At 36.4% G+C, this 27,000-nt stretch overlaps 1 protein-coding gene and 2 long non-coding RNA genes across 16 annotated transcripts; all 3 read left to right on the top strand.

The window, feature by feature from the left end:
* The first annotated feature begins 5,885 nt into the window (after positions 1-5,885).
* LOC104742105 (uncharacterized) lies at positions 5,886-7,311 on the top strand. 11 transcript variants are annotated; one of them, XR_015580750.1, is made up of 6 exons: positions 5,886-5,961; positions 6,238-6,316; positions 6,417-6,499; positions 6,653-6,715; positions 6,804-6,890; positions 7,026-7,311. It is a non-coding gene; the product is annotated as an uncharacterized LOC104742105 (long non-coding RNA). The 11 variants fall into 11 exon arrangements; XR_015580748.1 differs by having other exon boundaries at positions 6,794-6,890; XR_015580744.1 differs by having other exon boundaries at positions 5,888-5,961; positions 6,989-7,311.
* A 636-nt stretch (positions 7,312-7,947) lies between these two features.
* On the top strand, positions 7,948-9,741 carry LOC104742104 (uncharacterized). 4 transcript variants are annotated; one of them, XR_015580739.1, is made up of 5 exons: positions 7,948-8,312; positions 8,490-8,583; positions 8,868-8,944; positions 9,304-9,345; positions 9,438-9,741. It is a non-coding gene; the product is annotated as an uncharacterized LOC104742104 (long non-coding RNA). The 4 variants fall into 4 exon arrangements; XR_015580738.1 differs by having other exon boundaries at positions 7,952-8,416; positions 8,511-8,583; XR_015580737.1 differs by having other exon boundaries at positions 7,957-8,312; positions 8,468-8,583.
* Positions 9,742-14,085: 4,344 nt separating this feature from the next.
* On the top strand, positions 14,086-20,788 carry LOC104742103 (L-ascorbate oxidase homolog). Its single transcript, XM_010463073.3, has 8 exons — positions 14,086-14,513; positions 14,711-14,820; positions 18,300-18,570; positions 19,093-19,192; positions 19,293-19,638; positions 19,746-20,111; positions 20,198-20,276; positions 20,365-20,788. The coding sequence occupies exons 1-8, from the start codon at positions 14,370-14,372 to the stop codon at positions 20,575-20,577; spliced, it is 1,629 nt and encodes a 542-aa protein (XP_010461375.2). The 5' UTR covers positions 14,086-14,369; the 3' UTR covers positions 20,578-20,788.
* Positions 20,789-27,000: the final 6,212 nt, after the last annotated feature.

Raw genomic sequence — 27,000 nt, 5'->3', positions numbered from 1 at the left:
ATGCAGAGAGATATGAGCCGTATTGGCACCAAGCAGTTTTCAGGAGGTACTGATCCGACTGTTGCGGATGCATGGAGGACGAGAGCGGAATGTAACTTCCAGTCTCTCAGATGTCCTGAGGAGTTTTGGGTTGATATAGCGGTTCACAACCTTACTGGGATGCTCAGTTGTGGTGGGGTTCTGTGGCTGCTAGGAGAGTGCAGAGGGAGATGTCTTGGGCTGACTTCGTCTTGGGGTTCAGCCGCAAGTATTTTCCTATAGAGGCACTAGATAGGTTGGAGGTGCAGTTCTTTCAGCTAGCTCAAGGGACCCGGTCAGTGCGGGAACTTGACTTGGAGTTCAGTCGTCTTCTGACGTATGGGGGTCGGGATATGGAGTCTGAGGAGGCTCAGATCAAGAGGTTTTTGAGGGCCCTACGTGATGACTTGAGCGTTCACTGTAGAGGGCGGAGTTATGCTACGCGTGCAGAGCTGGTTGAGACTGCGACAGAGATCGAGGAGGACATCCGGGCACAATTAGTCGCGATTAGTCCAGCAGCTCAGCCTAGTAAGGCTCAGCATCTTGGAGGTTCTAGCAAAGGCGGCAAGCCTGCGCAGGGAACCAAGAGGAGGTGGGAGTCTATGCAGAGGCCTAGTGGTGCGAGTTGCTTCGGTTGTGGGAGCAAGGATCACAAGATTGCTAGTTGCCCCAAGAGGAGTGCGCCGACGGCAGCAGCTCGTGTATGCTATCATTGCAGGGAGCCAGGGCACATCAGGCCCTTGTGCCCCAAGTTGCAGCCGGTAGTAGTGGTAGCGTTGCAGCAGGTGCAGCCGGGAGGGAAGCAGGTGGCACAGATTGAGCAGGCGCCACGGGTTTACACGACTGCAATGACTTGTGGAACCAGTGCTGGGGCGATCACATGTATAATTTCTGGTACTCTATCTTTGTGAATTCTTAACAAGTTCAGATTTTATGTTGCATGTGATAAATTGTTAGGTTCTCAAAACATGTGGTTTGTGTAGGGACCTTGTTGGCGGGTGTGTTTAAGTCCCACTGTATGTTTGATTCTGGAGCTACTAATAGCTTCATTACCCCGAAGTGTGCAGAGAGTGCGGGTATCAGAGGAGATCCCGGAGAGCGTGCGGGAGTTATCAGATTTGCTGGAGGCAAGTTTCTGATAGTTATTAGTCGAGCGAGGGGTATCGATATTCAGTTCGCGGGAGAGTCTTGGCCTGCGGATTTGCTTATCAGCCCAGTGGAGTTGTATGACGTTATCTTGGGGATGGACTGGTTGCATCGGCATATGGTGCATCTGGATTGTCATCGGGGTAGAGTGGAGTTTAAGCGTTCAGGAGGGAAGTTGGTTTTCAGGGGATTAGACCGACTTCGGGGAGTCTCGTGATCTCGGCCATTCAGGCTGGGAAGATGATCGAGAAGGGCCGTGAGGCTTATCTGGTTACCATATCTATGCCAGAGTCAGTGGGGAAGTCAATGGTTAGCGGTATTCAGGTTGTGGAGGAGTTTGAGGATGTGTTCCAGTCATTGCAAGGATTACCACCATCTCGGTCTGATCCTTTTAGGATTTTACTGGAACCAGGGACGACACCATTATCCAAGGCTCCTGACAGGATAGCTCCAGCAGAGATGGCAAAGCTGAAGAAGCAGCTAGAGGGTTTGTTGAGCAAGGGATTCATCCGTCCTAGTGTATCACCATGGGGAGCGCCGGTGTTATTCGTTAAGAAGAAGGATGGGAGTTTCCGCTTGTGTATTGATTACAGGGATCTCAACCGGGTCACTGTGAAGAACAGGTACTCTCTTCCGAGGATCGATGAGTTGTTGGATCAGTTGAGAGGTGCTACTTTGTTCTCCAAGATAGATCTGGCGTCGGGTTATCATTAGATTCCGATAGATGAGGCAGATGTGAGGAAGACTGCTTTCAGGAAGAGGTATGGGCATTTTGAGTTTGTGGTGATGTCGTTTGGGTTGATTAACGCACCAACAGCGTTTATGAGATTGATATACAGCGTGTTTCATGAGTTTATGGACGTGTCTGTCATCATTTTCATTGACGATATCCTGGTTTTCTCTAAGAGTCCTGAGGAGCATGCAGTGCATTTGAGAGCAGTTCTGAAGAAGCTGTGTGAGCAGAAGTTGTTTGCTAAGTTGAGCAAGTGTTATTTCTGGCAGCGTGAGATGGGTTTTCTGGGTCACATTGTGTATGCAGATGGAGTTTCTGTAGATCCAGAGAAGATTCAGGCTATTAGGGAATGGCCTAGACCGCAGAATGCCACAGAGATCAGGAGTTTTCTTGGGTTGGCAGGTTACTACAAGAGGTTTGTGCAGGGGTTTGCGAGCAGAGCACGTCCAATGACTAAGTTGAAAGGGAAGGATGTTCCTTTTGTCTGGTGAGGAGGACTTTGCAAGCCTAAAAGAGATGTTGACTACTGCTCCAGTTTTGCTTTGCCTGAGCAGGGAGAACCATATGTGGTTTATACAGATGCATCCAGAGTTGGTTTGGGGTGTGTGTTGATGCAGCATGGGAAGGTGATTGCCTATGCTTCGCGGCAGTTGCGGAAGCATGAGGACAACTATCCTACTCATGACTTGGAGATGGGTGCTATGGTGCAAAGATACATGTGTTTACAGATCATAAGAGCCTGAAGTATATATTCACTCAGCCCAAGCTGAACTTGAGGCAGAGGCGGTGGATGGAGATAACTTATCACCCTGGTAAGGCTAACCTGGTTGCAGATGCTCTGAGTCGGAAGAAGGCAGCTTCGGCTCAGGAGCAGGTTATGGATTCTATGGTAGGAGAGACCAGTGCGTTGAGTTTGTGTGCGGTCTCTCAGGAGCGTTTAGGTTTGGTTGCAGCTGCTAGAGCGAATCTGCTGAGGAGAGTGTGTTTGGCTCAGGAGAATGATTTGGGGTTGGTGAGTGCCTCAAAGGCTGTTGATTCTGAGTATCAGGTCTCAGCTAATGGTACTATTTTGGTACATGGGCGGATCTGTGTGCCTAAGGATGAGGAGTTGAGGCAGGAGATCCTGAGAGAGGCTCATGCGAGCATGTTCTCTATTCATCCAGGAGCGACTAAGATGTACTGTGACCTCAAGAGGTACTATCATTGGGTAGGGATGAAGAAGGATGTGGCTAGCTGGGTCGCGAGATGTGATGTGTGTCAGGTAGTGAAGGCTGAGCATCAGGTACCAGGTGGATCACTGAAGAATCTTCCCATTCCAGAGTGGAAGTGGGATATGATTACTATGGACTTCGTGGTTGGTTTGCCAATGTCTAGGACGTTTGATGCTATTTGGGTCATTGTGGACCGGTTGACTAAGTCGGCACATTTTCTTGCCATTAAGAAGACTGATGAAGCAGCGGTCTTGGCTAAGAAGTATGTGAAGGAGATAGTCAGGTTGCATGGGGTGCCAGCGAGCATTGTGTCTGATAGGGATTGCAAGTTTACTTCGGTGTTCTGGAGGGCATTTCAGGCAGAGATGGGCACTAAGGTGCATATTAGTACAGCTTATCATCCCCAGACATATGGACAGTCAGAGAGGGTAGGATATGATTTCAAGCCTCTTAGCATCACACCAATGTCTAAGGAGCATAGATAACGCTAGATCTAGAGACTATCATTAGGCTTGCTAAGAGATTAGAAGTCTTGTTTGATTTTTTGACATATTGCTTAATGCCTGCTTGAGTAGATTCTTTACTTTGTGAGAACAAGTCTAGAGATGCATGAGTTTGATTGTTTCTTGCCATGAGAGTGGATTAAACATGTCTTAAAAATATATGTCTAGAGATTAGCTCAAGTTGTTTGAGATTTGTTGACCAAGTTAGATGACCTCAACCATAGTCCAGCCCATGAATCCCTCCTCAAGACCTTCCTTGTTTATTGATTTCTTAGCTTAAATCATGTTGTTTGATCGTTGTTTGATTCGTTTTGGTATTGCTCTATTTTTCTTGTGTTGCTCTGTTTTGCGTATTTGTCCAGCTCGACCCTGCACTCGATCAGCACTCGATCGAGTGCTTGCTCGAGTTCCAACCCAGAACTTGTGTTTATGATTTGTGTTTGTCCTGTTTCACCCTAGTTGCATTTCTGTTGCAATCATTTAGTATCTTGTTCATTACTTACCTTGCATTAGTTCAATTCTTGCATTTCCATAGTTTTTATTTCTGTTTGTCATAATCACTCTGTTCCATTTGCATTTAGCTCCTAGTTCTTGTAGTTTTACTTTCTGCACTTTCCATTTCATCATAGGATTGTTAGTGACAAACAACCTTTACATATGGCTTGACTTAGACTCATATGCACATCTTGATTGTTCACAAACACTCGGATTGGATTGACAACTCTTATACTACAATTGCATAAGGGGAATTGAAACACCCTGACATCCATTCATTCATAAGTCATCATTCCATACATCATTCACCACCACCTACAAAAATAGTCAGTTTCAGTCTGATGAGGAGCCAATAAAAAACTCAAGGTTTAGGCCTATGAGTAAAGAAAAGTCCAAAAGTCGAGAGCAAATAATGCCTGGAGCGTGAGTCTATCGCCTAGATGTGACCTTTCGTAGTTTGGTCGGAGGAATGCGGGCCGTGGAAACGGTTGCACGGGAGTCCTTGGCTGATGGTTGTTCAAGATTCGAGGACGAATCTAGTTTGGTGGGGGAGAATTGTAACACCCGCGAACCGAAATCCCGATTTAGGGATTGCATCGGTCGATGTTGACTGTGCATCGGTCGATGAAGGGTTGAGTTTCTGCGTTTTGACTTAAGGTAAACGCTGCGTTTTGGGTTAGAAAAACCCTTAAACTTGAGTTTTGTCTCATTAGGCGTGTTTAGCTGCTTTTGAGATAAACGAAAGAGGAAAAGAAGAATTATTGGTGTTCTTGAGTGTTCTTGGTGATTACTTGGAGTTGGAAGCTGTTCCTGTAGAGATCTGTAGCTGGGATCGTTGTAGGAGCGTCCTAGGGTCATTTTCTTCCTGTGTTTGGGTCGTTTTCTTCTGTGGCAAAGGTAAGTGCAGGACCATGGCTTATCTAAGCTAGAGATTTCTTTGATTTGCTTGTTATGTGTTGTTAGACTTGTTAGATTGTTATTTGGGACGCTGGGAAGCTTTCTTGTTGCTTGGGATCGAGTTTTGTGGTTGTAGGAACGAAGATCCGGCGACAAGGTCCGGGGGAAAATGATGCTCGGCATTGCATCGGTCGATGCACTCTGTGCGTCGGTTGATACAAATGCGAGCACAGCGCGTAAACTCTAGGGTTTTCGTGCTATGTCAAGCATGCATCGGTCGATGCAATGGGAGCATCGGTCGATGCAAGTTAGCCTTGCATCGGTCGATGCAGATCTTGAGTCGGTCGACGCAACCTCCAACTGGTGTCGGTCCATACGTGTTGGTGTCGGTCGATGTTGAGTCCTGGTTTGTTATTGTTGATTGTTGATTGTTTATTGATGGTTAGAGATATCTCTATTGCTTGTTTGTATAGCCCAGTAGATGAGAGGATTGTCTTACTGAGTGTTTATAAAATACTCATGCATTGCAATATGTGTTTGTGGTGCAGGTAAAGGCAAAGTGTGATCGTGGAATCAAGGCAATGAAGAGGAGGATGTTCTATGGACTCGATTGGATGTTGTTTGACATTACTAGGTTGCTAGAGTTGGGTCATTAGAAACATTGTTAGGTTGCTGGTTTCATGTTTTCTGATGATTGGTATTGGATTGTGCTATATTTGATTATTAATTATTTATTGGATATTGATGTTGGTTATTTCCGTTGTTGATTGAGATTGTGGTTAGGTGGCTAGTGGGTATGAGACCAATAATTGTAGTTTATTTATTATTATTATTATCGATTATTTATTGTTTATTAAAAAAAAAAGGGTCGTTTCATTTCGTATCCTCGCTAAGTCAATCCTCGTACTTTATATGTCATACTCACATTACGAAGAAGAAAGTGAAAAACGAGGCCAAAGTGGGTATAATCAGATTATAGTTCTATATGATATTCTTATGTTGATTGAGTAATCATATCTATGTTTGTGTTTACGACTGTAGAGGAAATCAGTTTTTTTTTTTTTTTTTTTTTTTTTTCTCGATATGAAATTACCCTTTTTCAAAATAGCTCACTGCTTACAAGGAATCAATCGAACTGAATATTGATCCCAAACTGAAACTTGAATTTGAGAAGGTAATATTTTTTTTTAAGTAAATTTTGAACATAAATTTGTTCTTCTTATATTCTCTGCAGTAGATGTGGCCTTATCTAGTTGCGAGTTAGATGGACAGGCAGCTTTGTAGTTGTCTATTTGTCAGGATTCACTTTAGAAGTAAGTTTCTCTTCTTTGAATTTCACTTGATGCAACTACAGGGTGACAATTATTCTCATGAGTATTTGACCTTCTAATAGCCTCATTTTTTTTTTTGCAGATAGATCTAAGCTGTTTTCCTTGGTGATCTGAGTTTTTTTGCAGACTGCTAACTAAAGTTCCATAGACTTGATGTGCTCGCAGGTAAGCTTAAGGCGTTTGACTATAATTTATATTCTTGTTCTGAGATTGATCTTCACCAAGAAAACCTTTCGTTTTTAGATCTTCTTCAAAGTCACAGATTCTTTGATTCTCGAATCTTGAATTTGCTAACTGGTTGTTGAATTTTTTTTTCAGGTTTGAATCAAGGATCTCAAGGACAGGTTCATGGAAGAAACTGTGTGACTGTTTAGTTTCTAGGTGGTTTAGCTTATGAAGTTTTTGTTATGTTAACATGTTTAATGGATTTCATACTCGTTAATGAGTTATTTTGAAAAGTGTATCTCAGCTGCTGTACAAGGCTATGAAGGAATCAAGAGAGTCAATGGAAGTTGGGCATATCACAAGATTGTGTTGCTGCTAGTTTACAACTCAGGTATGGACAGTAGATTTGCTGGTAGCTCAGGAATTATGTTTGGCCACACATAAATTGAGCATGGCTAACATATTGTCTAAGACCTTCATGGTTCTAAGAGGGAATTCACGAGGATGATTCAAATCTTGCTTCAAGGTAGATAATTGGTTGAGCTTCTCTATTGGCGAGGATTAGATGTATGAGAATTGGTTTGAGTATTCTAAAGAGATTACGATTTCCTATAGTGGATGCAACTGGACTCAGTTTATTAAACTCACGCATGTAATTTCCCTTGGGGGGTTGCACTGATAGTGAGTATCAAGTATCAAAGAGGAAGGATAATGTGTTCATCTACTTATTTTTAATCATGTTTTTTATTTTATTTTGTAATACAGTTTTTTTTAAATGATGGTTCATAATAAATATAGTATTTTTATTTTAATATCATTTCATTCCAAAAGTAAAAAACATTATTCATAATTTTAAAATAATTACTAAAAATATTAATTAGAGAGAGCTAGTAGCAGGTTGTATCTATTTGTTACATTTTTGTTTGTTATTTTTTGTAGCTATATGAGTTACAGGTAAAATGTAGTTATATATAACTATTTGAGACACATATTATTGTGAGAATTTGTAGCTAACTGCTATAAGGATAGTGAAACAAATTTGAAGCAATTTGACACTGTTTTATTTGTAACAAATTTGTAGCAAATTTGTTACGATTTTCTACAACGCTTAATTTGCTTCAATCCTATAGGCGCAAATAGTTTTTTTAAAACTAATTTGTAGCAAACATAAAATTGTGACAAAAACTACAATATTTTTGGTAGCTATACAAACTATAAACTGTAGTGAAAACATAATAAATTGTAGTAAAAATTATTAAAATAATGTCTATTCTTAAAAAAAAAATATTAACAATTTACTACTAATTAGTTTTAACTAAAGTGACAAATTGCCTTAAAAAAGGCATAGCAAAAAAATACTAACATTGCGTTAATTGTTTTGTTTCTGAATAGAGTAGTTCAATTCCTTTCATTTGTAACTACTAAAATAACGTCAATTTTTAAACAATAAAAGATTTGATTATTCCTCTCCTCTATTCTTCTTCTCAATTACTCTCTCACTCTCTCTCTCTCTCTCTCTCTCTCTCTCTCTCGATTCTATTAAAATGCACAGATCATATAATCTATCTGAATCCCCAATTCCCTCTTCGAACTGCACAAAATCCCCAATTTCTAGGACCCCTAATTTCTCAGAACCCTATTCATGTGAGAGGAAATTACCGGATTTGTGAGAGAGAAGAGTGTTTTATTCGATTGAGAGTTAGAGTGGTTCGTTCGGAGAGGAGCTTTCTTTGGAGAGTTAAGAAGAAGAATGTGTCTCTCTCTTTGTCTCTCTTTATCTCTTTTGAAAAAGGTATCACAATCGCTGTTCCAGGTAAAACCACTGGTGTCGCTTCCGCTTCTCTCCGATTCAGATTCTGGATCTGAGACTAATTCTGATTTTGATGCCTTCTTCTTCGTCTTCCTTGTTCTCTCACGGTGATCTCTCTCTTCTTTGTCTTTATCACCTTCTTAAATAACTTGTTTCAGTTTACGATGCTGGTTTTCTTAGATTGGTTTAAACTCCGCTTAGGCGATGAGACTTTAGAACGGTCTAAGCAGATGTTCAAGGTCTTTCTCCAATTTCATTGCAAAGATTTTGCGGGGTTAGTTCTCTCTGTTCCTTTCTATTTTTGTATTATGAGTTTGAGATTTACTTTCAACGTTTCAGATGCGTTCATTGTTTTTGTAAGCCTTAGTAAACGTTTTTAATTTGCAATGCTCGGCTCAAATATTTTGTGCTCTTTAGTATATGTCAATGGATTATATCTTCAATTTACATATTGAGGGAAACCCATGGATAGTAACATTTGTGTACAAAGAGCTCTGTTAAGATTATACAGACAAACAAATCAATACATTTTGAAGTAGTGTTGTCTTTTTATCACAGATTTACAATTGGAGAAAATGGGAATCCCAAGCTATCATCATGGCTGAATAAGATATCCCTCCTTCAAATAAAAGCTTGTATGTTTCTTTGATGGGTTTCATCTTGAGGGCGCATGAATGACTCATTTATCTTAGGGAACAACATGAAACTAAAACTATGTTCAGTATATATAGGTTGTTCATTCATCAACTCGCTTGAGTGTGGTGATGCTTTTATGCAGCATATGCAAAAGTTTCTTCATCTTTACTAGCAGATCAAATCCACTGACTCATTTTTCTTGATAATTACTCAACAACTAGTCGCTTTGGATTTATGTTATAGTATGCATCTGCATAAATGTTCATGGTAACTCATTGGTTACATAAAGACAAAGTGCATTCCATTTATATCTCCGTAACTAAGCCTTGTCTTTACTAATTTCATGATTTCATTGCAGATCCTGAATATGTACTTTTGGTTATCATTCATCCCTTCCATTGTAAGTAAACAAAAGCAAGAATAAGTAAAAAGCTTGAAATTCATAAGACACTAACACTAAGAGAATGTGTTTGTATTTGTTCGTTGTTTAAGTTTGTCATCTTGGTTGGAACTAAACTAGAGCACGTTGTCTCGAAGCTTGCGCTCGAGGTTAAGGAGCAGCAGACATGCACAACTAATGAGGCTCAAGTCAAACCACGTGACAGACTCTTCTGGTTTGGAAAACTCTTATCTTTTTTTAACGTGTTTATATATCTTCAATTTGTAAGTGGTTCTTAACCCTGTTTGTTTGAGAGTTTAAAACTATATTTTTTTTGAATGTATGATATTAAACTTAGGTTTAACATTAATTGTAATTGTGTATGTTTTGCAATTTAATTTTGAACATACTTTCACATATTTGGTGCTAGATATAAAACCTTTCAATAATTTTGATTTAATAAAAGCTAAACTTTTTACAAATATTTGTCTTTTTTTGTAACAAGCTTATGACAAGTAACCATGTAGCTTGTTGTGAGTCTATTAGTCACCAAAATTTTGTAACTTTTTGTATATAGTTGCTATTAATGTTTCTGACGCAAATTGTAACAAATGGTAGTAGATAAATGTAACAATTAGTAGCAATTTGCGACATATTACTTTGTATCTAGTTTGTGGCAATTTGCGCTAACTTGTTATAAAGAGAAATTTTGTGAGGACAAAATAGATACAAATTGTTCTTGTCTCAAAACTGTAACAAATTTATTTAGCTACGCAAAACGTGTTATACCTACACAATTTTTAGTAACAATACAATACAATTTTTTTAATGCACTCGGCCAATCCAATCGGCCAAGTGAGGTCCGATGGAGCCACGCGACTTCACCAATCGGCCAAAACCACCTCATAGCCGCTTAAGTCCATACTTGTTTTAGTTTTGATCCAGGTTTGACCTGGTCTGTTTTTGGTTGACCCGAGTTCCCTTCTGTTTTCTTATAAATACATTAACCCTATTAAGGAGAGACTTAACTTTTGTTTTAGCAGCTGTTTAGAGTTGCTAATCTTTGTTACTCTTGTCTTTTTTGAAGGATTGAGTATTTCTAATTTTTTAATAGCAATTTCTTCTTTATCTTAACATGCAAACAGTAGCTTAGCTGCCGGCCAAAAATCAATGTTCAGCCCATCTCTTGTGGTTGTTGCTTCTTCATTGGGCAGAACAAACTGAGCCTTTCCAACTGTTGGGTGATGAAAGTTGAAGAGGTATCTCTCTTGATGCTTCTCTTTGGCTAGGATTAAGGTAGTGGTGAGGTATGGGACATCAATCCACCTTGTCTTGGTCTTCTCAACATGAAGTGGTGCATATGCAGCTACAAGGATTGAAGTAATGAGACCACCAATGCATAAAACTTCAGTTGAGCCCTTCTTGTACAACTTGTTGACCCAACTTCTGTAGTAGGTCATTTGATCAATGAGGACCGTGGCAAAGTCAGTTGGTACTCTACTTCCACAAATAGTGGTCCCATGTCTTGTTGAGTTGATGATCCCATAGAGTGCCATGTCTATCACCTTGAGCTCTCCCTCATTCAAATTCCTGTCTAATTTCCTAGCAAGCACTATTGTTTGCTAAAGCTTTGTGAAAGTACCTTAGGATTGGACTCCTAATCTTTGAGCTCTTGGGATGTTGAAAGTGATGTAACCAGCTTCTTTTTTTGGGTCAATCATTAAGTATTGCATTTGGAGGGTGGCTAAGAACTCACAGCTTTCTTCTCTATAACCCTCCATGTTCATGCCCATGAACTTGCTAAGAATGCATTTTTCAAAGAGAAGCTCCACATCTTCAGCAGTACCAAGCTTCTCCATGGTATCCTTGTGTGGATATCTGGTCCCTTGGAACTTCATGGTCATGAAGGCTTCATAGAGCTGGCTTGGTGTTAAAACTCCAACATCTACCTCATCTTCACTTTCACTCTCCTCTTGTTGCACTTCAGCTATTGGCCTCTTTCCACTTGCTATGTTCCTCCTATGCTCTTCATAGGAGGATCACTCTCAGTTCTCTCCAAATCTTCCTCAACAAGCTGGTTTTTCCTATTCGGCTTGCCACTCGACCTAGCACTCGAACCAGCACCCGGCTGTATGCGTGGTCGAGTGGGGGATCGAGTGCTCTCTCCCACTTCTCTTCTTGAAACAATTGGTGCATCATGAATTCCCTTGAAGTGTGCAGCAATGTTCTGGGCAGCAGCTCGGCGAATAACAGCTTGTTTTGGTGTTTCCTTGGCTTGGGAAGACATTGTTAAAGAAAACTTGAAAGAAATAAACTCAAAGCTCAATATTAATAGATTATTAACCCATAAAACAAGAGAACTAAGCTTTGAGTAAAACAATGAAAGTAGAGAGAGATTTCTAGCTAGATTTTGTATGCAAATGAGAGAATGTGAGGAGCTAGAATCGAGTTCATTTATAAAGAGGCTAAAGGGACAAGGAGACAAGGGTGAAGCGTGTATAGAATTCAAATTTGAATTTGGAATCTTTGACTCACCTTTGCACATGCTCGACCCTAATACTCGACCCCACTTGGTCGAGCACTTGACCGAATTTGAAATTCAAACTTCTTCTTCCCTCCACTCGATCTTGTAAGTTGAAATTGGATCGATTGGGCTTGGGCATGAATAGTGCTCAATCAAGTGCTCTTAATGGGCTGGTCAAGTTGCCCTTAAAACACCTCTAAGCCCACTTATAGTCTCATATAAAGGCCTTCCCAACACAAACATAAAAGAAAGAAATCAAAACTACAAGAAAATAAACTTATGTACAAAAATACCTTAGCAACTTCCTCTCTAGTGAGCTTGTTTATAGTCTCTAAGCTTGACTTTTGGTGCCTTTTCAGGCTTTGTTTGGAGACCAGAGAGGTGATGAGATCCCCTGGTTCAATTTGATCACCATACAGCTTGTTCTTGATCATAACAGCCTTGACACTTGAACCTTGTTTTTTCTTGAGTTTAAACTTTGGTCTTGCTTTCTTCAAATATTTCTTGTTGAGTTGCACTTGAAGATCTTTCACCAGATCAGTCAACTCTTGAACTAAACCTTTGAGGTCTTGAACAGATTCCTCATGAGCTGAAACCTGAGCTTTGGAGTCCACTTCATCTTTAAAAGACTCACTATAAACTTTCTCTTCTATTGTAAAGGGTTGGCCTCCTATGGTGGGTTGATTGACTAGATTTTTAATATCAAACTTCATTGTCAACCTCTTAGCAATTTTCAAGCTGACCATACACTTCTTCACATCAATAATTGCTCCTGCTGTAGTTGAAAATGGTCTCCAAATAATGATTGGGTCTTCAAGCTCCTTTACCATTTCTATTATGATAAAATTAGTAGGTATTTTGGCTTTGCCTATCTTCACTAAAAAATTCTCCATTTTACCAACCATATACTTATTTGAACCTTCAGCTAGATTTATATAAATATTACTAGGCATGAATTCTTCATATCCCATTATTTCTACTATTGAGAAAGTCATAATTTTCAGTAATTTGACCGAATACTGTATCAATTTTATTGATTGGACATTAATACTGTATCAATTTTATTGATTATTTTGTATGTAGAAAGAATGTTTTTTGAAAACAGACAATACATATGAGTATTTTTTTAAAAAGATAAAAAAAAATATAAAATTTTTAAACAATATCCCAATAATTTTAATGGAATTACTGAAATTAATTAGCTAGAGGGATAACAATAATTTAATTCCACGGACCTTTAAGGGGTGGAATACAGCCACATTTATTTGAGTAACAATGCAGATATGTTTTTAACCTACAGTAGGTAGCAAAATGAAAAGAATAAAGGCTTATTTAGCAAAGCACATGCAAAAAAATTCACGAGACTCAAAACATTTAAAATCCACCGACTAGTTAGTAATGCTATCAAACATATTAAAATAATTTTGACAGAACCATAAAAAGTATATTTTATTTTTTTGGCCTGACTTAACATATAGAATATTTAAGATGGATAGATCAACACGAGGACGTGAAAACAAAACAAGCCCAAAAATGAAGAAAATAAAAGCAGCCAACTTAACCACATGGGATACAGATCCACCGGGAGGCTCACCAATTTCCACCGACACTAATTTTAACTTACAATAAAACTTATACTTTTTTTGGTAAATATTGGATTAGATTTGCAATATCAAGCGCTAATTAAATTTAGAAAATTTATTATTATAAAAAATAATAAGAAATCTTTAATAGTAAAAAATCGATAACAAATGCATATAGAATTTATTTATTTGGTGAGAAAATATACAAACTCTTTTCTTTACATTAAAGCGGTTGCCGTAACCTAGCTTAATTGTTTTCCCTGCTAGATTTTTTTGGTTGGTTAGTAACTATCCCAACCATTCAGTCATTAATAGTATTTTTTTTGGTTGATTAGATTTGTGATTCCCTTTTACTCTTAAAGACCTCAGCATTGGCAACAGTTTATGTTTATCATGAATTGCATTGATCAAACTAATTTGAAATGTTAAAAGTTTAAACCACCTAATCAAGTTGCACACAGCACACTTATTATAAGATGAAAACGAAGTATATTCAAATGAAGAAAACACGTAGAACAGTGCAACGAAATAGTACAAGTTTTCATTTTGTATTTGTCTATTTGTTTTTGAAAACAACGAAATAGTACTACTAGTTATCATGAACATAGATTTAGACACTATAATTATGTAGCGTTGTTTTAAAAAAACAAAACTAGATTAATACGTTTAATTGTCTTGAAAAATATTAAATTCTTCTTCGGATTATAAAAGTCAACGCAGTAAATTCATAGTGTTTTTTTTAACTTCTTATATTCAAATATTTATACTTTTTCTTTGTTGGGCCAGAACTCTTCCGTCGACGCACTTAAATTTACATAACTGAGTGTGTCCACTCATATCACTAACTCTCTCTCTTCGTCACTCTCACTTTTCCCTCTCCCTCTCCCTCTCCCTCTCCCTCTCTCTCTCTCCACAAGAAACGCCGTCGCTCATAAAAAATGATGGCGTTGGGAAGATCCGGAGGTACCGTCCTATTGCTCTGCCTATCGTTCTTGGCCACGGTCACCGCCGAGAGTCCATACCGATTTTATGACTGGAATGTAACATACGGCGACATTTACCCACTCGGTGTTCGTCAGCAGGTTTTCATTTTCTCTACTCGACCCACATTCCATTATATCACGTTATTAACAAAAACAAAATAAATTTTTTGTTTAAACTCTTCACGAACAGACTACATCATTAAAATGTGACAATGCCTTAGATCCGGTGAATTGAAATATTAAATCAGTCGATGGTGCTTATTGTGTTATTTTTTTTCTCGTACTAAAAAAAACAGGGAATATTGATTAATGGGCAATTTCCGGGACCGGACATTCATAGTGTGACAAACGACAATCTCATCATTAACGTACACAACAGCTTAGACGAGCCTTTCTTAATCTCATGGTAACATTGCTTTTTTCATTATTTGGAACTTTGTTCTCTTTGCCTTCTGTGGTTCTATTCTGTTGACTTGTCGAAGTTGCATATAGCTAGGAACTTGTTATTTACAAGAAAGAACACATTTATTTTTCTCTTTTTGTCACCAAAATAAAAATGTTGTCATATGTAAATCCTTATTAGTTTAGGTATTAATATTATCATCTCCGATTCACTAAGTTTAAGTTACTTATTTTATACATATCTAAATTAAATTACAGGCATACTTCCTTCCTAAAATTAATGTTTTGCGATAATTTGTCCCACAAAAATTGATGTTTTGTAAATTTCAAAAAATAATTATTTAAAATATTTAAAATTTTGAATTATTATTGGATAAAATTAAATAATATCTCTAGTCACTTAATTAAGTTAAATTAAATCTCCATCGTTTTCGTGATTTCCTTTATTTCACACATATTCATTTAGGGATTTTGTCGAATTTAATTTATTTTTGTTAGATCACGGAAATCACGGATAGAAGATTCATGAATACATAGACGTTGACATAAAACAATTAAAGGCTGATCTAGATTTTGTTTTATTTTTTCGAAATGCCTGACTAAGTAACGTTGATTAAAATAACAAAGGTTTGAACTTTGAAGGCTGAATTTGGGACGCCTCTCCTATATCCTCGTATATATTAGTTTGATAACGTTTATATATAAAAGAAAAATGGTCTGAATTTGTGACGCGTAGTTTGGTAAAATAGATAAATATTTGTAGAAATGTGTACCATTACGAGAGCAAAGCATGTGAGTGTGATAAATGTACACTTGGAGCAACTCGAAATGGTCCATATTGACTTATCTCATACGTCTGTAAACAATTAACAGAAAAATCTTAACTAAACAAAGATAAATGTATTGGCAGTCATTCTCTGTTATAATTTTTTTTTCAGTAATAAGCAATTCTACTGGAACACACAAGTAATGATGATACTTCTGTACTAATATGTTCTCGTCATTAGCGACAATTATATACATATATATGTATATGTATAATGTTGTTTTTTCATGATAGAATATGATTATATATGATGCAAGTATGCAACAACAATGATAACAGAATAATATTGGTTTCAACATTTAGCCACGTGTCTCCCTAATTTAGTAGCTGTCTTCCACCCGGACCACCCCCTTTCGGTGAACCATGTTGGTGATGTCGTCGAATTTACGTTGTCTTTTAAAAGGGTCCCACCCACATCCACTAACTAGGCCATCTTCATGAGATTTTTCATAACCCAACCAGAAAAAGGTGACAAAGAGATTGAATTATTGAATGAACATAGTTTTAGTTTTACTTTGTAGAGTTTTCTCAAACTTTTAACGAATCACATAGGTGAAAACTAGAAAAAGAAGTTTATCTATAATATTCCTTTTGTTTTTAATTAATTGTTATTTGACTAATTAAATTTTGTTATAATTTTGATATTATTTTATATTCTCTCTTTCGTAATATCGAATGTTTATATAAGAAAAATTGATTGCCAACTACTTAAAGTATAGGCCAACACATGACCACACATACAAACAATACACATACAAACAATATACATGTCTGGTTAACTATGTGAACTATTGTCATCACATAAAGACACCATAAACATTCAACTCCGATGTTTGATTAGCTGGAATCCGGCATTGACCAGAGTTTACCGATACTGACCATTGTTAACCGCCGTTGACTAGTATTGATCGGCGTTGACCAGAAAAAATATTCAATTTTTTTTTTCCTAAAAGTAATAATTTTTTTGCTTTTATGTATTTTTGATAAATAAAAAAAAAATATAAATGATTTGTATTATTTGTAAAAACAAAATATAACAACAAAAAAATACTAGAAAATTATATACAAAAAAAAAATTAAAAATTTTTTGACAAACAAAATTTGTGGTATCTAGTAACTAATTTTGTTAATACAGAAAATATACCAAAACAATATAATATAACTATACCAACAATACTTTATGTATAGTAGATATTTTCATCAAACTATAACAAACATATACATTTTCCTTTTCAAAATCATTTTTTATTTTGTAATTTCAAAGGTAGGGGTTTTAATTTTTTTTTTCCTTTTTACTTATTTATAAGATTATGTCATTTGAAATATATCCAAGGCATTGCCAACTATTTCTTTGATTTTACAAAACTAACCTTTGATTTTACAAAATCAACTTTTTAATTATGTCTTTCATGTAAATAAATATAATTTTTATTATTTTCTTCCTTTCTTTTTCTTAGTAAAAAAAAAAATAGTTGGCAATGTCTTGCATATATTTCAAATGACATAGTATTATGAATCAGTAAAAAGAAAAAAAAAATTTAAACCCCAACCTGTGAAAATACAAAATAAAAAATGATTTTCAAAGGAAAAGATATATATTTGTTACAGTTTTATGAAAAAATCTACTACACATAAAATTTTTGGTGGTATAGTTTTATTATATTATTTTTGGTATATTTTCTGTATTAACAAAATTAGTTACTAGATATACCACAAATTTTATTTGTCATATAATTTTTAATTTTTTTGGGTATATAATTTTTTAATATAATTTTTGTCATATAAATTTTTGTTGTTATTTTTTTTTGGTAAATTATACAAATCATTTATCTTTTTAATTATTTATCAAAAATACATAAAAATATATATATTATTTCTAGAAACAAAAAAATTGAATGTTTTTTTTGGTCAATGCCGGTTAACACTGGTCAACGTCGGTCAACACTGGTCAACGCCGGATTTTGGCCAACTAAACACGGGAGTTGAATGTTTATGGTGTTGTATACATAACCTATGTTTGTTTATAAATGTCTTTATGTGATGACAATAATTCACGTAGTTAACAAGACATTTATATTGTTTGTATGTTTGACCATGTGTTGGCCTATACGTCAAGTAGCTGGCAATCATTTTTCCTTTATAAAAATATTTTTGTTTTATAATATAGAATGTTTTAGACTAATTTTATATTTTATATTATACACATTTGTTTATGACTGATTAAACTTTTTTTTTAAAATTATTTATTAACTGATTACGTTAATTCGACGAGTATTTTTATATTAACTAACTAATTAATTGTTATTTGACTGATTAGTTTCATATTATATATTATGCACATTTTTATATTAACTGATTAGTTTTATAGTTTCATATTTTATATTATGCACATTAGTTTTATATTAATATCTTGTTTTAACTAAAACATCCTATATTTTGAAATAGATTAAGTATTTTTATTTTTGATAAACTTTCCATATCTCTAGTCTTTTATTAACTGATTACGTTAAATAAAATAATAAAGTATATTAACTAAAAGTTAAACAGAAAATTAAATGTTTTATTAACACACGTAAAAAAAAATCTTAAATACCATCTAATTTGGAATGAAGGGAATATATGTTTGTGTTCTAATAGTGAAATAAATGGATGGACAGGAACGGGGTACAAAACAGAAGGAACTCTTATGTGGATGGGATGTCCGGAACCACGTGTCCAATTCCACCAAGAAGCAATTACACATACATTTTGCAAGTGAAAGACCAAATTGGAAGTTTCTACTACTTCCCATCCCTTGCGTTTCACAAGGCGGCTGGTGGGTTCGGAGGCATCAGGATCCTTAGCCGTCCGGGAATTCCAGTTCCCTTCGCTGACCCTGCAGGAGATTACACTATCCTCATTGGAGATTGGTACAAGTCTAATCACACGGTAATAAAAAAATTATTGTCAAAAAAATTCCTAGAAGATGTGTGATTGAATTTAATAGTATATAAGAGGTTAGAGTCAATTTACTCATTGTAAATTAGTTATAAGTTAGAAACTTATAATAAATCTTGATTTAACATGGTATTAGAGTCTAAACACACGTTGATCTATTAATGAATCCGGTTCAAAGAGTAAGAGTCCAAAAAAAAATCCATTTCCATCAAAATACCTAAAAGAAACATTATCTTGAGAGGACGTGATGGAGATGGATTATGTCGAGATTAATAAGTAGAAAAAAGCACGTGTGGAGAATGATCACACATAAAAAAAAATGTGATGAGACTTATAAGAGGTCAGCACTAACTCACTCATTATTATCTTGTTTTGAATTGGCCTTAATTTAACAACCCTACACCAGTATACAGATTCATGCAAACGTTATTCTTGAAATGATCAACTTATTGTTTTTTTTTTTGAATATTAAGATTCTTATAATTAGTGCTTTTTCTTTTTATGCTTCATCAGGATTTGAAGTCTCGTCTTGACAGAGGAAGGAAGTTACCTTCTCCTGATGGTATTCTTATCAATGGCCGAAGCAACGGTGCTACTATAAACGTTGAGCAAGGTGTGTTAGCATTACATCGTAATCTATTTCTTACGTTCTGTTCGTTCAACATATTTTTCTTAGAAAATTCTGTTCTTATCTGTGTGTGTGGATGTACTAGGAAAAACATACCGATTGAGGATATCAAACGTTGGATTACAAAATTCTCTAAACTTCAGAATCCAAAACCACAGAATGAAGCTTGTGGAAGTTGAAGGGACGCACACACTTCAAACCATGTTTTCCTCACTGGACATTCATGTTGGCCAGTCTTACTCCGTTCTCATTACTGCTGACCAATCTCCTCGTGACTACTACGTGGTTGTTTCGTCTCGGTTCACGGATAAAATCATAACAACCACTGGTTTTTTTCGCTACAGTGGCTCGTCTGCCTCAGCTTCTGGTCCAATTCCTGGTGGTCCCACTATTCAGGTCGATTGGTCCTTGAACCAAGCACGTGCCATCAGGTATTCTTTCTTGCAAAAGTAATTAGGTACGGTGCTTTATGCTCCATAAAGAAGCTAAGATGTAAAAGTTACTACAATTACAAATATGGTATTTATTTTTTTGGTAGAACCAACTTGACAGCTAGTGGACCAAGACCAAACCCGCAAGGTTCATACCATTATGGTCTTATACCGCTCATTAGGACTATTGTGTTCGGTAGTTCAGCCGGACAGATAAATGGAAAGCAAAGATATGGTGTCAATAGTGTGTCATTTGTGCCTTCTGACACCCCTCTAAAACTGGCCGACTTCTTCAAGATAAGCGGTGTCTATAAGATCAACAGTATCTCGGACAAACCCACTGGTGGAGGTTTATACCTTGACACATCAGTTTTGCAAGTCGATTATAGAACCTTTATCGAAATTATATTCGAGAACAAAGAAGATATCGTCCAAAGTTATCATCTCAATGGTTACTCTTTCTGGGTTGTCGGGTATGTTTATTTTGCAAGCTCTTTATTTGCTACTTTGTTTGTTGTCTTGAAGTTTAACAGTGTACTTGTGGTTGAATATAATGCAGCATGGATGGTGGACAGTGGAAGACAGGGAGCAGAAATGGTTATAATCTACGAGATGCAGTTTCACGTTCCACTGTCCAAGTGAGGCATTCGTTTTCCCTCTTCATTGTCAATTTAACACATTCGGTTTTACTTGTTCTAATTATAAACATAATCCGTATATGTTTAGGTGTACCCAAAATCATGGACAGCCATTTACATTGCATTGGACAACGTAGGAATGTGGAACTTAAGATCAGAGTTTTGGGCAAGACAATACTTGGGACAACAGCTTTACTTGCGTGTCTTCACGTCATCTACGTCTTTGAGAGATGAGTACCCTATCCCAAAGAATTCGCGTCTGTGCGGCAGGGCAAGAGGACGACATACTAGGCCTCTATAAAGAAGACATACGAGCTTACGTGAAAGTCATATTGATACAGGTATAAGTTATATATATGTTATTCTTGCAAAGACTTGCGATGTTATCATGAGAGAGGATGTCCTAAAAGTCTAGTTTAAAGAGATCTCAGCTCGAGGTCTCAATTTGAATGTTATTCGAGTTTGAATTCTTGTGTTGCTTTCTATGCTTTTATCATTGATGTTCTTTTTCTTTCCTCTTTTGCCGAGTTATGTTTCAAAAAAAAAAAAGAAAAAAAAAAAAAAATCTGATTTGTACATCAACAATGTTGATTCAACATTAATTGAAATTACTCGTTTGGATCATTGTAATATTTCTCTTTTACATGTAAGAGAAAGTTCACAGAAGAACCAAGTTCACCACAAATTTGCAAGTTTGCACATAAAAGAAGATCGATGTTATCCGTTCGAATAGTAAAAAGTCATATACTAATTCAAATGTATTTTGAATTAGTTAAACTTCAAAATAATTAAAATTTACATGAAATACTCATTATGAAACCATGTTTTAAAAATCGCTAGGCGTTAGTCGGGCGGTGAGGAAGGGCCTAGCGATTAATCGGAAAATCGGATTTGTTGATAATTCCGATTTGTTGGCCGATTACAGTAAAATACCGGCGGTAAGGAGTCGCCTAACGTGTAACCGGCGATTACACGGGTGCCTAGACCGATTTTTAGAACAAGGTATGAATTCATTATCTCTATTATTAATTAAGAAGACAATAATTACATATTTTTTTGAAAATTACAAGATTTTTCCTAAGACCATTTTAATATTTCTCATAATGATTAAAGACGTTATTCAAATTTTTTATTTATTTTTTATTTTCCACCAGAATTGTTTTATTATGTTTAGATTATAAATTGAAAAATCAGAGAGCCTTTTAAATTCAAAATCTGCTCCCGAAAATGGTCCAAATGTACAAAACACCAATTGTCGTGCCACAAGCTCTCTTAGAGCTTTTCAAAAATGTATTATGGGTCATAAAGGTTCTCACGGTGTAGAATTTATGATGATTTGTATGACTATTGTCTTGGGAAACAAAGAGAAATAATAAAGGATGCAACGCGAGGACTTCCCGAGAGGTCACCCATCGTACTGCTACTCGAAAACAGGCCATAACCATGTCCGAACACAGCTTTTGATCTCCAAATTGTGTCAGGATAAAAAAAACCCCAAAAGCCTGTTAAAGTCAAAATCTGGTATTAAAATGGTCAAATAGTACAAAGACCCGCCGCCTTGCCAAAATCTCTCTTGGGGCTCTTCAAAAAGGTATTATAGGTCATGTAGGTTCTCACGGTTTGAAAGTTACGACGGTGGATATGTACTATCATCTGGCAAAACAACCAAAAAAAAGAGGGATGCAACATGAGAACTACCCAGGAGGTCACCCATCTTGTGCTACTCTCGCCCAAGCACGCTTAACTGCGGAGTATTGATGGGATCCAATGCATTAGTGCTGCTATGATCGCATCCATTTGTAAATCTCATGCAATCGTATTTATCCATTTCTGAAGCCTCTAATGATCATTCAATGTGGATCCCAAGGCGTCCTTCCAAACTCGAAAAACAAGCCATAAACATATCTTAATAGAGTTTTTGATCCCCAAATGGTGTCAAGATAAAAAAAAAAACCCAAAAAGCCTTTTAAACTCAAAATCTGCTCCCAAAAATGGTCCAATGGTACAAATACCCATTACCTTGCCAAAAGTTCTCTTGGGGCTTTTCAAAACGGTATTATGGGTTGCTTAGGTCCTCCCTGTATGAAAGTTACAACGTTGTGTATGTATTATCGTTTTGAGGAACAACCCAAAAATAAAAAAGGGACGGATGCAACACAAGGAATTTTCGAGAGGTCACCCTTCCTAGGACTACTCTCGCCCAAACACGCTTAACTGCAAAGTTCTGATAAGATCCGTTGCATTAGTGCTGCTATGATCACATTCATTACTATATACCATGCAATCACATTTATCCTTTTCCGAAGACTCTTAAGGATCATTCAATGTGGATCCCACTTGATATGTGGCTGGTTTTGTCACCATAGACGTGCTTCCAAACTTGAAAAACAGGCCATAAAAATATCTGAACATAAGTTTTGATCCCCAAATTGTGTAGGGATCATAAAAAACCCGGAAATCCTTTTAAAGTCAAAATCTGGTCCCAAAAATGGCCCAATGGTACAAAGACCCATCGACTCGTCAGAAGCTCAGTTGGGGCTTTTTAAAATGGTATTATGGGTCACGTAGGTACTCACAGTGTGAAAGTTACGATTGTTTACGTACTGTCATCTTGCGAAAAACCACAAAAAAAAGCGATGGAGCACGAGGACTTCTTGGGGGGTGAACCATTATAGTGTCACTTTCGCCCAAACACGTTGAACTGCGGAGTTCTGATGGGAACTGGTGCAGTAGTGCTGCTATGATCACATTCGTTAGTATATTTCATGCAATCACATTTATTATTTTTTGAAGACTCCAAGGATCTTTGATATGATCATGAGACCATCCAAGAAGATCCTTGAGCCTTGTTCAACACAAACAAATTTGAAGATCAATTCTTCCAGCCAAACAACCATTTGGGATTCATTTCATTTGCCAAAGGAGGTTAATCTAGTTGTTCACTTGAAGAGTTTTAGGTGCAATTGGTTTAAGAGCTTCCATAATTATGTATGGCAACCAGGTGTTGTTTCTACTAAGCCAAAAGTGAAGAAATATTACAGCCCATGTTGTTTCTCATCAGCAAATTTAGACCAAGGAGTGAAAGAGAAAGTTCAAGGATACACTTATTGGGCTAGTGCAAGAGATTATGGGCAAGGAGAGCATGGGGAATTCTATTGGGGATGTTGTCTACCAAGTCTAGTCCACTGTTAGCCTAATACAAAAAGAAAGCCCAAAATAATCATTTTATTTTGTGGTCAAAGAGGAGTGATGAAAATGGAGTTCAACTCACCTTGGAAATGACACCTTGGGAAGAGAAACATGCACCAAGAGTTGAATCTTCGTTCAACTATCTATATTTATTTTCTTTTAGTTTCAAGAACAATTAATACTTGGCCTTGTTACCAAGTTTCTTATCTCTATATAAACACATGTAATCTCATTTGAGAATAATCAATCGATTTCCTTTTCATTTTATGATTCTATCTCTTTGTTCTTTGTCTAGAACACTTTCTTGTTTCTTGGTGTGTAATATCCAAACAACAGCCTCCTCTTGCTGGACTAGTGTCTCATATCTAGCAGCGATTGGAGTTGGGAATATCAGCAGCCTTCTGCAACTGCTGTGCGACCCCTCAATCCATCAAATCTCCCTTGTTGCACCTTGCACCTTAACAATTTTCTATCCTTTCTAATCCGGCTGAGTGGTCCTCGAATTTGGGCGTATCAAGTGGTATCAGAGCCACTCAACCGGTACTTATCTTTTGATTTTCTATCTTTTTCTTTCTTTCATCTTCTATATATTCATCTTCTTTCAAAACAAAAAAAACAGCAAAAAGAAAAAAAAAAGAAAAAAAAATAGAAAGAAGAAAAAACAAATCGAAGACGTGGGATCATCGAAGACGGAGGGCTTGAGAACATGGGATCATCGATGACGGAGGGCTTGAGATTCCAAATCTACAATTTCAAGCACTTATGGGAGAAATGCGAAGGTCGTGGGAGGTTGAGATGAATGCCATCTACAAGAGGTTGGATGAAGTTCAAGCGGAGGCACAACCGAGACGACCACAAATGTTACATCATAGAAGAGAAATAGATCAACCTAGAGTAGCAAGGGCTGATGATTATTACAGTAGCCAAACCTCAAGAGAGAGCCACTTGAGACCAAGAAGTGCTAGAGAAGGAAGAGGAAGAGTGGATGATAACATGGGTATTTTGAAGTTGAAGATTCCTACCTTTCAAGGCAAGAGCGACCCTGATGCATATCTTGAGTGGGAGAAAAAGATCGAGTCGGTTTTTAGTTGTCAAAACTATTGGAAGATGAAGAAGGTACGATTTGTAGCCACTGGATTTTGTGATTATGTTATTACTTGGTGGGATCAGTTAGTGATAAGCAGTAGGATAAATGGAGAACACCCCATTGAGACTTGAAACACTAACAAAGCTGTTTACAGATTCTAAGCCATGTTTTTTCGGTTTTAGCATGTTTTGGGACAAAATGGGTATAAGTGTTTTTTAAACTCTCCAAATTCATCTCAAACTCTTATAATTAGTCAGTTGCATTGGATTGTGATACATTTCAACCCGAGAAACACTAACAAAGCTGTTTAAAGCTTCTAAGCCCTATTTTCTCGGTTTTAGCTTGTTTTGGGACAAAATGGGTATAAGTGTTTTTTAAACTCTCCAAATCTATCTCAAACTCATATAATATGTCGGTTGCATTGGATTGTAATACATTTTCACTCTAGAAACACTAATAAAGCTGTCTACAGTTTCTACGCTATGTTTTCTCGGTTTTGGGACAAAATAGGAATAAATGTTTTTTAAACTCTCGAAATCCATCTTGAACTCTTCTAATTAGTCAATTGCATTGGATTGTGATACATTTTAACCCGAGAAACACTAACAAAGCTGTTTACAGGTTCTAAGCAATGTTTTCTCGGTTGTAGCCTATTTTCTCGGTTTGAGCCTGTTTTGGGACAAAATGGGTATAAGGGTATTTTAAACTCTCCAAATCCATCTCAAACTCTTATAATTAGTCAGTTGCATTGGATTATGATACATTTTAACCATTAAAACACTAAGAAAGCTGTTTTGAGCTTCTAACCCCTGTTTTTTCGGTTTTAGCCTATTTTCTCGGTTTTAGCCTGTTTTGGGACAAAATAGGAAAACGTGTTTTTAATCTCTCAAAATCCATCTCAAGCTATTATAATTAGTCATTTACATTGGATTATGATACATTTAGAATTTAGAAACACTAACAAAGCTATTTACAGCTTCTAAGCCCTGTTTTCTCGGTTTTAGCCTGTTTTGAGACAAAATGGGTATACGTGTTTTTTAAACTCTCCAAATCCATCTCAAACTCATATAATTTGTCAGTTGCAATTAATTGTGATACATTTTAACTATAGAAACACTAACAAAGCTGTTTACAGTTTCTAAGGTATGTTTTTTCGGTTTTAGGACAAAATAAGAATAAGTGTTTTTTAAACTCTCCAAATCCATCTCAATCTCATATAATTAGTCATTTACATTCGATTATGATACATTTTAACCCTTGAAACACTAACAAAGCTGTTTACAGCTTCTAAGCCCTGTTTTCTTGGTTTTAGCCTGTTTTGGGACAAAATGGGTACACATGTTTTTTAAACTCTCCAAATCCATCTTGAACTCTTATAATTAGTCAGTTGCATTGGATTATGATACATTTTAACCCTAGAAACACTAACAAATCTGTTTACAGCTTCTAAGCCCTATTTTCTCGGTTTTAGCCTGTTTTGGGACAAAATGGGTATAAGTGTTTTTTAAACTCTCCAAATCTATCTCAAACTCTTATAATTAGTCAGTTGCATTGGATTGTGATACATTTCAACCCGAGAAACACTAACAAAGCTGTTTAAAGCTTCTAAGCCCTATTTTCTCGGTTTTAGCTTGTTTTGGGACAAAATGGGTATAAGTGTTTTTTAAACTCTCCAAATCTATCTCAAACTCATATAATATGTCGGTTGCATTGGATTGTAATACATTTTAACTCTAGAAACACTAATAAAGCTGTCTACAGTTTCTACGCTATGTTTTCTCGGTTTTGGGACAAAATAGGAATAAATGTTTTTTAAACTCTCCAAATCCATCTCAATCTCATATAATTAGTCATTTACATTGGCTTATGATACATTTTAACCCTTGAAACACTAACAAAGCAGTTTACAGCTTCTAAGCCTTGTTTTCTCGGTTTTAACCTGTTATTGAGACAAAATGGGTATAAGCGTTTTTTAAACTCTCCAAAACCATCTCAAACTCTTATAATTAGTCAGTTGCATTGGATTGTGATACATTTTAGCCCGAGAAACACTAACAAAGCTGTTTAGAGATTCTAACCCCTGTTTTCTCGATTTTAGCCTATTTTCTCTGTTTTAGCCTATTTTGGGACGAAATAGGAATAAGTGTTTTTTACACTCTCCAAATCCATCTCAACCTCTTATAATTAGTCATTTACATTGGATTATGGTACATTTTAACCCTAGAAACACTAACAAAGCTGTTTACAGCTTCTAAGCCATGTTTTCTCGGTTTTAGCCTGTTTAGAGACAAAATTGGTATAAGTGTTTTTTAAACTCTCGAAATCCATCTTGAACTTTTCTAATTAGTCAATTGCATTGGATTGTGATACATTTTAACCCGAGAAACACTAACAAAGCTGTTTACAGGTTCTAAGCAATGTTTTCTCGGTTGTAGCCTATTTTCTCGG

This window comes from Camelina sativa, chromosome 14, assembly GCF_030686135.1.
Source record: "Camelina sativa cultivar CO46 ecotype springtype chromosome 14, ASM3068613v1".
Taxonomy (NCBI): Eukaryota; Viridiplantae; Streptophyta; class Magnoliopsida; order Brassicales; family Brassicaceae; genus Camelina; species Camelina sativa.
The sequence above is the reverse complement of the archived record's forward strand: the minus strand, read 5'-3'. Positions and strand labels throughout refer to the sequence as shown.